The 15,935-nt window shown below is 36.8% G+C and overlaps 1 protein-coding gene across 4 annotated transcripts in view; it reads right to left on the bottom strand.

Moving 5' to 3' along the window:
• LOC111872100 (sodium-dependent neutral amino acid transporter B(0)AT3) overlaps positions 1-15,935 on the bottom strand; it is a 197,564-nt gene that overhangs the window by 38,926 nt on the left and 142,703 nt on the right. For all 4 annotated transcript variants that reach the window (XM_033754531.1, XM_023865654.2, XM_023865655.2 and 1 more), the window contains 2 exons: positions 14,341-14,562; positions 13,084-13,194 (listed from right to left, as the gene is read on the bottom strand). In XM_033754531.1, coding sequence (XP_033610422.1) covers positions 13,084-13,194; positions 14,341-14,562 — 333 coding nt within the window. The remainder of the gene's footprint in view (positions 1-13,083; positions 13,195-14,340; positions 14,563-15,935) is intronic.

Here is a 15,935-nt window from a genome sequence, read left to right as displayed (position 1 = left end):
TCAAAATTTGTTTTCTATTGCTGAATCTCCTGTGTGTGGTGTTTCAATCATTCCAACCTGAAGGAATTCAGCTGGCCATTTCCTATCTTCCAAATTATTCACGATAATGCTGTGTTTGTCTCATGAGTAATTTTTTCTCAGCATTTAGATGCCCCTTGAACTTGCAGAGCTCTAAACCATAGCATATTTAGCTTGCATGTAAATCAAGTAGTAATGGTGATAAAGCATCTTCTGAACTTGGAATACTTCAGACAAGTGTTTACCTCTACAAACTTCACAGTAGGTTTCATTTAACAGTGTACTAATTAGCGTAAATAGTTTCATGAGTATACCAAATTCGGTGAGTGTTGTAAAATACAGGATTCCTTGAAGTCAATGTACTGTCACATTGCAATCCCCATTTTCTCCAACATAATCTCTGATGATTTCCAGTAATTTTTTCTGCATACTAGGGGCGTTACATAAATAATGCCTCCTATTTTTTGTGTTAATATGTAACATCTGAGATGGATGTTGGTGGTGTTGTAGTAAAGGTTGAACCTTCCCGCCAATCTACTGTTAGTTTGGATGTCGTGCGACAGATAGCGACAGCAGAGCAGTCTACCAAAATGGTGTCTGACATAGAAGTGCATATGAAACACAGATGTGTCATTGAATTTCTCACTGCCGAACAAATTGTACCCACTGACATCCATCGACACTTGCTAAAGGTGTACAGAAACAATACAATGGAAGTCAGCACAGTGAGGTGGTGGGTAGTGCATTTCAACAGTGGCGAAAGCGAAGTGCACGACAAGCCACGCCCTGGGCGTCCCTGCTCAGCTGCCACTCCTCACAATGAACAGCGCCTCATCCATACAGATCAGCAGATAACAACCAGGGACTGTCAATTCTGAACGCCACAAAACGACGCTGACTAAGCTGAAAGCCCGCATTTCCCGAGTCAGGCCAAAGAAGCAGACAACCTTTAGCTTGCAACATGATAACGCTAGACTCCATAGAAATTTGGCGACCACCGCACACATTACAAAGTTTGGCTGGGACTGTCCTACCACATCCACCTTATAGCCCCAGTTTAGCACCTTCAGACTTCCATCTCTTTGGGCCTAAGAAAAATGGACTATGTGGGCAACATTTTCCAGACAATGATGCTGTCATTGCAGCTGTAAGAAAGTGGCTAGCCTCTGCTGGCGCAGACTTTTATGGCCGCGGCATACAGGCTCTTGTTAATCGCTGGTAAAAGTGCATAATGAACGGTGGTGATTATGTGGAAAAATAACTGTAAGTAGCTGAAATCTTGCTCTATTTAACTGCATTATTATGCTTTCTGTATCTGTTGTAGTTTTCTTTAAAAAAAAATGGGAGGCATTATATACAGAACGCTGTAATACATACTTAATCTTGATACATGGATAGCAGATATAATTTTGCACAACACTGACAACAGTTGTATTCCTTGACAGTTGCTACAGTTATGGCATAAACCAGACTAAGAAAATCATAAAAAGAAACAATATATAATATGTAGGAACTATGCTACTGACAACACAACAAATATTTCAGTTACTACATTACATCTTTATTACTGCAACATGTTTCGGTCATACATGACCACAATCAGGCAGGAATAAGTATAGTTATTAAAATACAAATACGGATCCTTATCGGTGCAACGCATCATATTAAATATTAATGTAAAAACTTTGCCTCACAATGGTATATAGTTAAAATAGCAAATACATGATTAAAAAAATAAAAAGAAATAAATAAGGGTATACTATATATAAAATGTTGAAAATATTATTAAAAATATTAAAGGTATATTAAAAATATATGAAGTGTATTAAAACACAAACTTTAATTGGCACAAGGAGGTTGGTCTAGAAGCAAACATATAGAAAACTAAGTATATGTTGCTGTCTCATCACCAAAATGTTGGGCAAAGTCATGACATAACGATAGAAAACAAATGTTTTGAAAATGTGGCACAGTTCAGATATTTGGGAACGATAACAAATCAAAACCTGATTGAGGAGGAAATTAAGAGGAGATTGAACTCAGGTAATGCTTGCTACCATTCAGTCCAGAACCTTTTGTCTTCTCATCTGCTGTCCAAAAACATAGAAATTAGAATATACAAAATTATAATTTTGCCTGTGGTTCTGTATGGGTGTGAAACTTGGTCTCTAACATTAAGGGAGGAACAGAGACTGAGGGTGTTTGAGAACAGGGTGTTGAGGAGAATATTTGGAACAAAGTGGGATGAAGTGACAGGAGGTTGGAGAAAACTGCATAATGGGGAGCTTCACAACTTGTACTCTTCTTCAAGTATAATTAGAATGATAAAGTCAAGCAGGATGAGGTGGGCAGGGCATGTAGCACGAATGAGGGCGGCGAGGAATGCATATAGGTTATTGGTAGGAAAGCCAGAAGGAAAGAGACCACTGGAAAGGCCAAGGCATGGGTGGGTGGACAACTTAAAATGGATCTTAGAGAGATAGAATGGGATGGTATGGACTGGATCAATCTGGGTCAGGATATGGACCAGTGGAGGGCTCTTGTGAACATGGTACTAAACCCTCAAGTTTCATAAAATGTTGGGAAGTTTTTGATTAGCTGCACAATTGGCACCTTCTCAATAGGGCTCAGCTCCATGAGTGACTGACTGATTCATGATATTGTAGGAAACTGCAAGATTACCATTCTTTTCTTTTGCCAGGTTAGTTTTAGGTTATACATGTTATGCATGTGTTTAATTTTATTGTTTGTTTCAAGGTCAACTGGTTGATCTTGCAAATATTCCTTTGCTTTTCCCCCAAAAGACTGTTTTGTGGTTGACTCTGTCTGTATTATCTATTGATTTCGGTAACCTCCCTAATTTAACTTCCATTGATGTAATAGTTTTGAACACCCTCCTTTAAACCACAGTTTATGCTCTTTCAACTCTATATAACCTAAATTCTCTTCAGCTAGAATTTTGATATTCTAACACTGTACCTAAACTCTACTTATGCCCACATTACCATCCAAGTTTTTCAGGGTGACAGATGTAGTTGAGGCTTTGACCTAATATACTTTTGTAACCAGCACATTATTTAGCTTCTTGGGACTACATCTTTCCATAACAAACTTCCATGTTTGTCATTAACTGCTAACAGCTAACAGTCTTTCCAACTTTTGTGACCATTATGTATGTATGTATGAAGGGGTAGGCCTTCTCGGCCCTTGCACTTAACCCTCAGTGGTCCATTTTGTGACCATTAGTTAAATATCAATATCATAGTCAGTTTGTCTGAAAGACTGGACCTCATTTAACTTGATTTACATCTTTTATTTATTAAGATTTCGTCAGTCTAATTGTGAGTCTTTCAGTTGCTATGAGTCTAACTGCACTTATAAATAGTGTGTTGCTGGAAGCAAGCATGCCTGTCTAGTGGTAACACTCATTGTGTTCAAGAGGTGGTAGGTTCAAATTTAGGCCATGTTGTTCATGTTGTTCATGATTTTCCTTGACCCCTGTAGGAAATTGTGCTTAGGCCATGGTCACTTCCTTCTAAATGCTTTCTAATTCAATATTCATCGGTCATCTTATCATTTGATGCTATATAGTATGCCATAAAATAACCAACAAAAGATACTGGAATGCTGTGCTATTGACAATTAGACTTTTTGACATAGCAAATTGTACTATTCTGGCCCCATTATCATTACAAATTCCATGTATACTGCATTTTAGAGCAGGAAGCCTCACATCCCCATCTCTCTCAGGCTACATGACTTATGTTTGTCATCACTAACTTTGAACAAAGTACCAGTACAGTGTACCAGCACTGCAGTACCAATCTGGCTCCATTGTAGCACTGATTGTCTCTGTATCAATATCAAAACACTTGATACTGTGGCCTTCACTAGTACAAATGAATACAGCCAACATTTTACTTTGACTACTTTGTTTACAGCCTCCTGAACATGTCAAATAATTATTTTCTTTTATACCTCATAAGTGGCAGTAACTGAAACAATTAGGACATTCCCTATTATCAGTGAATAATCACTTCGCATAATGGTCACAGGATGCATACTGATAGCATAAACAGAGTCATAACTGTAGAAACTGTAATTAGGGAAAAAGAAAAAATTTGAGAGAAACTTACAATACATGCAATCTGTTTATTAGTTAAAGTAATATGTTCTATTGACAAGTTATAGTTTGTAAGTACATTATTGACCTAATGGAGAAATGGCTCATGTGCATACTGTTATTAGACAACCCTGATTTTAAGGTTTTCTTAGTATAGTTGAAATTGAGAATTACAAGTGATATTTACCATGGGAATCCATAACATTCTACTAGGAAGCAGCAGATATGAATGTACATGAACTTACACTTTACTTTGGAATCTCTTTGTAATAATAATCCACAAAAGTCTGCTTCCATCCTTGTTACTGTATTTATTAATTCATGATCATGGTCATAAAAGTAAGTGGTTATATATTAAAATTATGTTTACATAGAACCTATGGTTTGCCAGAATGTGATGCTGAAGATATATGCGACAGATTCTTTTAAAACATTGGTACATTTCTACCAAATACACAGCATCACATCCCACAAGGCTGCAGCCTTAATATTCACCACTCTGAGAACCACACATTATATATATGTATACATATATACGATTATATATATGTGTTTGTCATGGTGCATTTAGGGTTCCAAAGGGTTAGACCTGGCAGATTTAATATCAATCTTGTTAGTTAAGTGTATTTATAGCCCATCATCTAAATTTACCATGTTAAGTTATTGTTATTCATTAGTTATCACCATCATAATACTTGTATATTATTTTGCAATGTTGCCATATTGTTAGTTTATGTTTAAATAAAACACTTTCCATTCAATTCGCATACTTCTTATATGCCTATGTACACAATTTCAAGACTACATTGAATGGTGCAGGTGTTTTTCACACCCTATAAGTTTGAATGGCCACAATGTAGATATTGTTGATGGCAGCTAGCAAAAAAAATATTAAGATGGGAATAGATTCCAGTGGCATGAAGTTCATACTGAGTTTCATGAAAGTTGGTCAGCTAAAAGTAGAATAGAACAGTGTTGCCAACCAAATACGTCAAAGACACATGAGAGCACACCACAAAATTTAACTTCACAAAAATGTGTTCAAAAATATACATGGCCATAAATGTGTATCTACATATGAATCCTTGCCCTATGATGTATTAAGAATTGTATGTGAATTGTAACAATAGAAACATGGAGGTATACAGCTACTACATAAATGTAAAAGACAGAAATTGAACATATAATAAATATTTAAGCTTTACTATAATATGCTGGAGCTGGGATAGCTCAGCAAGTGTAAGAAACTAGGCTAGGGTCTGGGAAACTGGGTCTAATTCCTAGCAAGAGCAAGAGATTCTTCTCTTCTCCATAGCATCCAGACCAACTCTGAAGCCCACCCAGCCTCCTATATGAGGAGTACTGGGGCAGGGGTTTGAAGCTGATCTCTCACCTCCATCTAGGGCCCAGGTTAAGAATGGTGGAGCTATGCCTCTACACCCCATATGCATTCATGGTGTAGCAGTTACTTGTATGAGGGTAAGTCAATAAGTAAGTTACAAATGGATATAAAACTTAAACATATAAAGAGTACTGATTTGAAAAATGCTTTTATTTCTCAACATAATCTCCCCATACATTGAGGCATTTGTCCCATTGTTTCAAAAGCCCCTGAAAACCAGCAGCATAAAATTCTTTGGGCTGCTGTTGGAACCAGGTGCTGACTTCCCTTTCTATAGCTTCAATGTTAGGAAAATGTTCAGCCAAAAGATGATGTTTAAGAGGGCCGAACAAATGGAAGTTGCTTGGAGCAAGGTTGGGGCTATACGGAGGATGCTCAAGGACTTCCCACTTGAAATTTCGCAGCATCTTATTTATCTTGTTGGCAGTATGGGGACATGCTTTGTCATGCAAGAGCAACACGCCTTTGGTGAAGAGTCCTGGTCGCTTCCGTTGTATGGCCTTACGAAGTTTCCTGAGGATATTACAGTAGGAGTTGGCATTTACGGTTTATCCTTGAGGTTGGAATGTGGGGAGCAGTATGCCTTCGTGATCCCAGTCACTGCCTGGTTCCAACAGCAGCCCAAAGAATTTTATTCTGCTGGTTTTCAGGGGCTTGTGAAATGATGGGACAAGTGCCTCAATGTACGGGGAGATTATGTTGAGAAATAAAAGCATTTTTCAAATCAGTACTCTTATTTGTTTAAGATCTATATCCATTTGTAACTTACTTATTGACTTACCTATGTATAATTAAGTACGGAGATAACTTTACCTTTACCTTATAACATTTTGCCTCTTTCCAACTATAACATGCAAATATACAATTTCTTATAGAAATCTAGGCATGCCTCACACCTTGTGGCAGCACAGTGATTGTGAAACATAGGCTCAAATTTTGGTTCCCAAACTCCTTTAGTGTAGGGCTCTTGATAAAATGTTTGAGGTTCCTCTGCTCACAAGAAGGATTTAAAATTAAATTTAAAGATTTCAGAAAATAATTATGTTTCTTAACAAACCTTAATAATATCTGTGACATATTTGTCCTATTAATTAGTTTAATTTAATGGGGCCTTCCAGGATTAGAATTTATTCAGCATCTTGTTATTGGTGTATTTACTTTTTGCCAGAACCCAGAAAAGTTTTATGGCCCACTCATCTAACTTTGGAAAAAGCTGGACTAGAAGATGGACAGATATGCAGACGAATTTCACTAATAGGTTTTTGAAGGACCTTGTTTCTTTGGAACCCTATAAATTGATGTGACAATAATTATTCTGAAGTAGGAATATCACATGTATTCATCTCATTGCTTTTAATGAAGTGAATTAACACTGCCTTGTCACTAGTTCTCTTTACATCTCCACACTGGACACCTACAACTGTGACTGTGATGTGGCAGGCATTTCTATTTTTCAGTTATCTTTTCTTTACATCAGTAAATAAACCTCTGGAACTTTTCTTCTTGTATTCAGAAACAGATTAACTGAATATATTGTCTGTTAACTGAACACAGTATCTTCTACAAGAAACAACAGGCCAGAGTGCAATGTGAGTGAAGAAGAGCCTTTTACAATCTAAGTCTTTATTTACCGAGTGTGGTAGCCATGCGGAAGCATGTCTGCCTCATATTCGGGAGAGTCAAATCTTGCAGCTGGTTTTCCTGAGTGGGGTTTGTCATGGTTTTTCTCAGTCACTCCAGGTGAATGCTGGGATAGTACCTTAAAACAGGCCATTAACACCTTTCTAATCCCTACAAATTCACAATTCATGAACACCCTTCCAATTAGACCAATTATCACTGATCTTAGAATGTTCAAACAAAATCATTCATAAGAAATCAACAGTGGTAGGTTCTGAAATAACAGTAAAACCTCAATTACCAACCATTTTATTGTGAAGGATTTAGTCACGAGATTTAAAATCAAAAATAGAGCCACAACTCAGTAAAATGGTATTAAAAATTTGGTGAATATTTTTAAAGACTTCAGAAATTGCAATACATGTTCTGAATACAGGGTATTAATTTTTCAATTTCCATAAGGATTGCCTAAAACAATAACTTCTTCACCAAAAAGGCTATCTCACCTACTTTTTGGACTGCACTACAATGACTCTAACGTTCCTCACATAGACATAATGCCACTTTAGGTCAACTGTTATGGACAGCAGTGTAGACAGGTTAACGAATGCGTTTTCTTTGTAATTTTTATATATGTAATGGGAGATGGTTTGTGATTGACAATGTATGTGTGCAGTGTCATTCTCATGTTGTCACAGTTGGCAGCTTGGAAGAATAAGTATGTCACTTAACTTACTGTTTGAAAGAGAAAGGAAGGAATGAAATAAAGGGATGACAGGGATATGAAGCAAGAAAAGAGGGTGAGGGATGACTTGAGGGATGCTAGATGAACGATCAGGAAGGAGGTGCAGATTTCTAAGCATTCCTGGTCACTAAAATGCCCCTGAATTTGTGTGAAACAAATAACAATGATCTTGGGTGAAGAAGTTATAATACAGGTGGCATTTATATTGGCAGAAACATTTCTGTGCATTTATTGCAGGTGAGTTGGAAAATAAAACAACAAAAACTGTATTTTATAAATTATTTTCACAAATTAACTATGTTGCTAACATAATAAATTTTGATTCCTCCATCAGTCTCACTTTCAAAACAAAATGTTTCCAGACAAAGAACATTCTCCTTTTAGGGCAACCCAGCTCTTTTATGGGGTATTATAGTCCTTAAGCTCCACTTGAGATATGGTTTTAAATCTGCAAGTCCTGCAGGAACTCAGAAATGATGGTTCATAGTCTATAGCATTAGAAATCCCTGGAGCAAAAGGGTTGTTTTGAGGGAATATCTAGCATAAACCCTTAGCTCTTTGAAACCTGAAATTCATATAAATTATTATTTAAAAATTCATTTCATAGCTCATAGAAAACGCACTGTGATTCCATTACAAATACCAACCATTCTGTGTTGTTTAGGCAAAGAATCACTCTTTATTTTGAGTATTTTACAAGGAACATAAATGAACTATACAGGAAGAATGCAGAGTTGCTTTTAATGTTAATTCAAGTGGCAAATATAATCATTGCCGCTGCAGTTTAAGGGGTTAGATTGGAATTAACACAAACTCAGGCTGGTTCTGCCATTGCTTATAGAGCATATTTGTTTTGAAGCTACTTAAAAGTTTAAACACAAAGAGAAAAGCTAGTATACTGACCAGCCCTTATTAAAATAAATTCTCTTTCTAAGTTCTCATAGATTTTTGTTTTCAAATGACATATAGGTACAAGGGTAAATTCTGTTTGGCTCTTCTGTTAACCCAAACTGTGATTCACTCTAATATATTCCATTGGTTGATTGAGGTTTTACTTTGATGAACTGATGGATGATGTATCTGTGAACTTAAATGATAAGTCAATCCATGTCACTTTACTTATGTCTTTCTTCCAAAGGATCAATTGCACCCTTTCACTGCTCTCAGGGTGAAGACATGCTGAATTTTAGAAACAGGGTTGCCACCTTTTATTATGGGGCCTATATTATTCAGTAGGCCTCTATCAGAATTTAAATTTGATACATATTAATTAGAAAATCTCAATATTGTTGTATATCCATTGTATACAGCAAATGTTAAAAAGAATAGCTGACTAATGTTTAAAATATCAGAAGGAGTCCTTTCAGCATGAAATATTTGTAACAAAGAGAGCACAGTACAGTTTTTAATGTTATTCTTAACTACTGTAGTTGGGAACTGTCAGAATGACCAACTGACTTGTTTTGATCTATACTATGAGATGCACACATTCTTCTCACAAAATATGATTACTTTCCTTGTCATTATTACAGTGTACAGTAGCTAAAACTTTAAAGAAGGAATGAGACAGATTGAGAAATTTTCAAGTTTACTCACATAACTAAAAAATTATATATATAGTTCAGCATCCTGATGCACTGATTAACCATTTGATTCTCAGGGGCAGCCTTGGAGTTGCAACTTCTTGCTGTGTTCATAGACTGGTGGTCTGCTACACTGTCATGTATTATATTTGTTTCTTCTGCAATATGTTTTGATCTCTTAAGATCATCATACAGTAGATTATATGTATATATAGTTGCTGCACTGTATGGTTTTTTAGTTCATTGTCCTAAAATATTTCTGAAACTTAGCTGAAATAAGTCCAAATTGTTGCTAAATTTGGTCAAAATTAATTGAAACATTTTGGTATTTTCTTAGATGGTGTTTTATATTTCTATAGTCCATTCGCAGAGACGACAGTCAGCGTAAACAAAGCAAGCCCAACGTTGCCACAGCTGACAGCAAGGAGTGGACAAAGCGCGCAGTTACTCAGTGTACTCACTGCATTCGGACGCACGTTAACCTGCATTCAGATTGAAGGGTGAACTTTGGACGCCCATGCAACGAAACACGCATCACGTGATCGCTGCATGATTTCATTCAAAGAGCGAAGGAGACACCGCATGCATTTGTTTACGAGGACTCTCTCGTCTCCGCGAATGGACTGTAGTACTCCATTGTTCCTTGAACTGTAGTGTGGATTGTGTCTGTGAATATGGAGTCTTTTTTGGTGTTGATGTTGAGGGTTGTTGGTGATCAGTATGATATAGTTCTGTCTACTTTTCATGAATGATGGGTGGTCACCCTGGTAGCCATGGCATTCAAGATGGAACAGCATGCACCTGATCTGTGAAACCCGTTCTTTTATTTTTGTCCTTTCTACTACAGAGCATCACTTGTAGCACTGTGACTACATATACCTTTCTGTCACTGCTGTAGCTCTCTTTTGTTCCTGCAGTATTCTGATGTATGTGAGTCTTTCATGGTAGTGGGGCTTTAGATCCAATGTGAGCATTAAGAATGCAATCTTATAGCTTCAGGTAAGTTTGTTTTTCATAATTTGTGTCAGTTACATTTCATGCATCAAAAGCTAATGATGCATTACGTTATTATACGTAGTATTGACCAGATTGGTATAGCAGCAATGCTCTAGACTCATAGTCAGGACATGGACAGTTGAAATTTTAGCCAGGATTGAGACTGTCTTAACTGAGGTTTCTTGTGGTTTCCTTTATCCCCAGCAGACAAGTACCAAGACAATACAATGATTAGGCTAAAACTGTTTCTCTCCAAATCCACTGCTGCTAACAGCATTGCTTGCTTCCAAATTCTTTCTAATTCATCGGTCACTCTGCTATTCAGTGCTGCATAGTTCAGATACTGATCGTGTTGTAAATTAACCCACAGTATATTACATATTTATATGCACTGTAAAAGCCAGACAGCTCATCAATAAAGGAAGAGGTTACAGGCTGGATGGCTGTAATTTCTGAGAGAAGCAAGAAATTTTTCTCCTCTCCACAACATCTAGGTGGCAATTGGGCCCACCCAGCCTCCTGTCCAATGGCTACTAGGGGCTTTTTTCCCTGGGGGTAAAGTACTAGGGGCATGAAGCTAACTACTCACTTCCTCTCACTACCATGTTTTAGGAGTGCCTGGAAGCAAACTCAGAAATAAAATGAACCTTATATTCTTATATAATCATGTTGCATCATTATTGTATTTAGTTACAGTGCCTCTTCCCAGGCTTATAGTTTTTGGAACTTTCCTTGTGTATGTGCTTTATTCCCATTTATCCAGAATGTATGGGTGATGGGGTCTGCTAGTTATATAAATTTGCGGGTTTCATGAGAAAAATCTCTTATAGAAACCCAATACAAAGCCAAAATAATATGTTTCCACTTACTCCTTGAGTGAGTATATTCCTAGTTGACATAAAGAAATGACAGGTGAAAAGTTCCACTACTCTCTACTGGAATGGAACCTACATGACAGAGGATGATGATAAGAAGTGCTACTAATGGTGGCTAGCTGCATGGTGGATGCACTGCAACTTTGATTTTTAAGTAATTTCCTAAAGTGGTAAATTTCTTCTGAAATCTTTTTGCTGGTTGCATGATAATTCCACGTGCTTGAATACCAGATCACCAGGAGTTTACTGTCCTGAGCTCTTCTGAAACATTCTGCAGTTGGATAAAACCTGTATGATCTCATAAACATTAACATTCCAACCTTAATTATTATCCAACTGAAATAATTGCATATGGCTTATCTCTTGATTATACAACTGCAATTCCCCTGGATCCCACAGACCCATTTGGTCATTTGTGTCTGAAAATTGGGCACCAGCACTGCTGGGTTAAAGCAGTGTGCAAGCATCTGCTATTGAGCTTTTGGATGTGATTCAAATCCTCATTCCCAATCATCTTATTCAATTATGCAAATAAACTTTAATTTCATGATTTAAATGTTATTAATTCTTTTAGATACTATACATTGTGATACCGACAAGAAATGCAATCACATTCCAGGGCCACAGAATGGGTACTTATTCTTTCTGGAAGTAAATCTCAAATTGTGGGACCAGACATAATAATGATTCTTGTTTCTGTGCTTTTAACTTTCTTTTTCTGGACATGTTAGAAAATGTTCAGAACAAAGATACAAAGAAGGGCTTTAGAATTAAGGTGTGTGGGATGATCCGGAACAGGGTGCTTCAGCCAGGTACCACAAGACATAGCAAAGAGGGTACAGAACTAGCAAGAAACAGAATGAGTAGGAATGTGGGAAGAAAGAAGAGATTACAGACTTTTCACCTATTGATCCATATAAAATGGAAGTGTTTAGAAGAAAACTATACTGCATGAAAATCTTAAACATTTCTGCTTCTATCCAGACAAAAAAGGGTCTTAGGAAGTTCTCAAATAAGATGGAAATAATTGTAGGTTATATCTGTAATAGGTCAATTACATACGAGTATAATGGTGGTAAGGATGATGAAATTTTGTAATATAACATGCACAGTGTGTGTATATACCACATGTATGCTCATTTTGAATAGACAGCACCAAGCTGATTTGACATGACATTCTGAAATAAGCACACCTCAGGTGGCACTATTGACTTTTGCACAAACAGAATTACAATGAAAGGACAATTGTTCCTTTGTTTCTCTCTCTTGAATTACCAAGTTCATTAATTTTTAATTCAGAGTAACATATGTTAGTCTAAATGGATACACATTTTGGAAATAATGATAGTAGTTCTTGTATTCTTTATTAGCATAAAATATAAAATGTACATCAGAAAGTTCAAAATGCAGAGTATTAAGTAAATTAATGTATGAAATTTATTTTCTGCAATTCAGAACATCCAGCTGCCTTCTTAAATCAATTCCAGGGTTCGATTTATCATCACTGTTAAGCAGCAACATTTGTACATTAATATTTTCATAAGGGTACTACAAACTATAAGCAGTATTGCATAGCAAAGCATGCTTGTTACCAGCCAACCCCTCCTACCTAGAGATTTCATAAATCAAACCCTGAAGATCACGGATTCAGTGTTCAATAAAACTGAGATGATTGCAAACCTTACAGTTACAAGTAAGCTGTAATATGTGGTTTTACTTACTTTTGGTGTATACATGTGGATAAGTCCAGCACTGGCTCCTTTCAAAGTTAACCCTTTAATGAAGAAAATGGTGAGCACAAGGTATGGGAACATTGATGTGAAGTATACAACCTGCAACATATATTGAAGTAGTATTCAACCTCTCACTTCCAAGCCTAACAATAAAAGTAAAGTTATCTTATGTTTAATTAAGCGCCACTCCATGAAAACATGAGGGAATGGAGGTATAGCTCCAAGCATTCTAAACTTGAGCCCTGGATAGATGTTAATGGCTTCATCCTTCAGCTTCTTTGCCTTGAAAGAAATTGCTCCTGCTACCCATTGAACAGGAGGCTGGGTGAGGCCCACAACTGAACTGGATGCTTCAGAGAAGGAAAAGTTTCTAGCACTTGCCAGGAATTTTACCGCAGTTCCTGGACTGTTCGAGTAAAGCAACTAAAGTGTGCATGTGTATGTTCACCTCCTTCTCAAGCCTAGGTATAGAGTGTGCCAAGATTTTCCTGGAGACTCACCTTATGTCTTCATGGCTTGGTGAGTAACTTACAAATCTCTTGCTGATAAACTAATTTACACTACAGATTCTCTGCTGCATAATCATAAGTAAACCATCAGTACATCCACTGCACTAAATTAAACTGACACCTTTCAGTGCTGATTCCCTAGGGATGAATTTTGTTCAAATCCAAAATTTTCCATCCAACAATATTTTACCACAATTAAATATTGTAATTGAAGTCCAATTATTGGTAGGTAGAGATACTGCTATCCCTGTAACTAGCTGTGGAAGCCCACAGGGTTGTGAGACGTTGAGGCTCCCACATTTTCTAGACAATCGGCTCACAGTTGGCAGTGAGGTTATCAGCCTTATGCACTGACCACCCTTACCCCGAGGAATATTCCTGCTATTCATTTCATCCAATTATTAATAGGCTAAAGGAAATTTGATAAGTAGATGTAGAACATATAAATCATATAAATTCTACAAATAAATTGTAGTAAAGCATAAAAATGAAGAATTACTTATATCAACTTTATTTCATAACTAACCAGTGCACCTATAATTCAAACAAACATAAGTGACATTTTCAAATAAATAAGCAAGGAAATTAAGGTTTAAAGGAAATGAAAGATGTCATTACTACCTCCCCGTAATGCATTCAGCTTGCACTTCTTGTACAATGAACACATGCAAATAAATTAATAATATAGTTTCACCTGTCAAAATTGGTTATACTATCCTATGACATATTTTGTTACCTTTCCAGAGGACTGGATGCCCTTCATTACAATGAAGAAGACAGTTATCCAGGCCAAGAACAGTAATATGACAATCCACCACTTGAGGCCACCATTGTTGTCAATATCTGGAGCTGCATCCAGTGTTGTACGGTACCAAAAGTATGCGGTTTCTGATGACTTTTCACACTCAGCCGCAATTGTTCCATTTATTTCTGGACAATATGACCAAGGTAATGGATTCTAAGGGGAGATATATAGTACAAAGGTCATAAAAAAACTTGGAAACCCTGTGTCATTACAAATGAATACTGTACCATCATACAAACTGACACAGACATGGTCATTACTTCATGTTCACGACACTTACTTGACCATCAACAGGTGCATATACACCTAAAGTTATACAGAAACTACAAAATTATGAAGGGGCTCCATTTTGTAAGTTATTACACAAACCAATATTTCAAGTCATTGGGTGTATTACTTCTTACAAAATTAAATCCCTTTACACTTTTATAGTGTTTGTATAATATTATATGAACCCACCTGCTGTGGTGCTTCAGTGGCAAAAATGTTAAGTGGTGACGACATTTGCAGAAATAAAGCTTGTGAGATGGTGTACAGAATTTTTGTGATTATATACAAGCAAGATTCAGCATATATAAAAGTATATAATTATGAGAGGTTTGTGGTTTACAGCAGTATCGAGCCTTCTGGAATGAAATGTAGTTCAATAAGTTGGTGCTCATCTATCGAGTTACATGAAGTAAAATTTCAGTAGGTCATAATCTCAATATTATTCATGACCTGAAGGAATAGGATATTCCTGCAATAGCTAATAATTATTCAGCTGGTCAAGAACTTCCCCATTGTTATGTAAGACAGAAAATTCATGCAGACCACCCTATTGTAAGCCATTTATATCCTTCCAGATCTTCACACCATGTAACCCTAAACTCAACCTCAATCCCATTCTCCCATTTACGCTTCACTCCCAGGTCTCCCAACACTCTCAGTAAAATTATCAATACTCCCATGTATCTTCTGGCTAATGACACCATGTATGTACTTTCAGAGTAACATGCTGCCTTTATCTTATCATCCCTTAAGATGGAGACAGCATGTTCTCTGAAATGTGTATGCCACATGTTCTGGAATGTAAGGCTATGTGGTCTGAACATTTCAGGTAATCATGCTACCTAGATCCTCGGGGCAGAAGTATGAGGGTAAGTCAGTAAGTAAGTTACAAATGGATATAGAACTTAAACAAATAAGAGTTATTGATTTATTTAATCCGTCTTGCAGTGCATACACTCATTTATCTCCTTCTCTCCCTCGCACTACATGTTTCGGCATAATAATGCCATCTTCAGGTGCTTACTTATCCACGTCAAACCAGTTCATTGCATGCCATGTTCACACATTAAAATAACTAAAATATGTATCTATCATATACATTGTCAAACGTTAAAAATATTAAAATTGTTCAGGATACCACATCGCTACGTCGCCCCTCACTACGTCAGTCACGCCCATTCTCCTTTGTTGGAGCACTCCTTCACTATCTTGTGTGTTGTGCTTTTGTTGTGTCGTGCTCCTGCGACTGCGTGTGT

This window comes from Cryptotermes secundus, unplaced genomic scaffold (assembly GCF_002891405.2).
Source record: "Cryptotermes secundus unplaced genomic scaffold, Csec_1.0 scaffold417, whole genome shotgun sequence".
Classification (NCBI taxonomy): Eukaryota; Metazoa; Arthropoda; class Insecta; order Blattodea; family Kalotermitidae; genus Cryptotermes; species Cryptotermes secundus.
The sequence above is the reverse complement of the archived record's forward strand: the minus strand, read 5'-3'. Positions and strand labels throughout refer to the sequence as shown.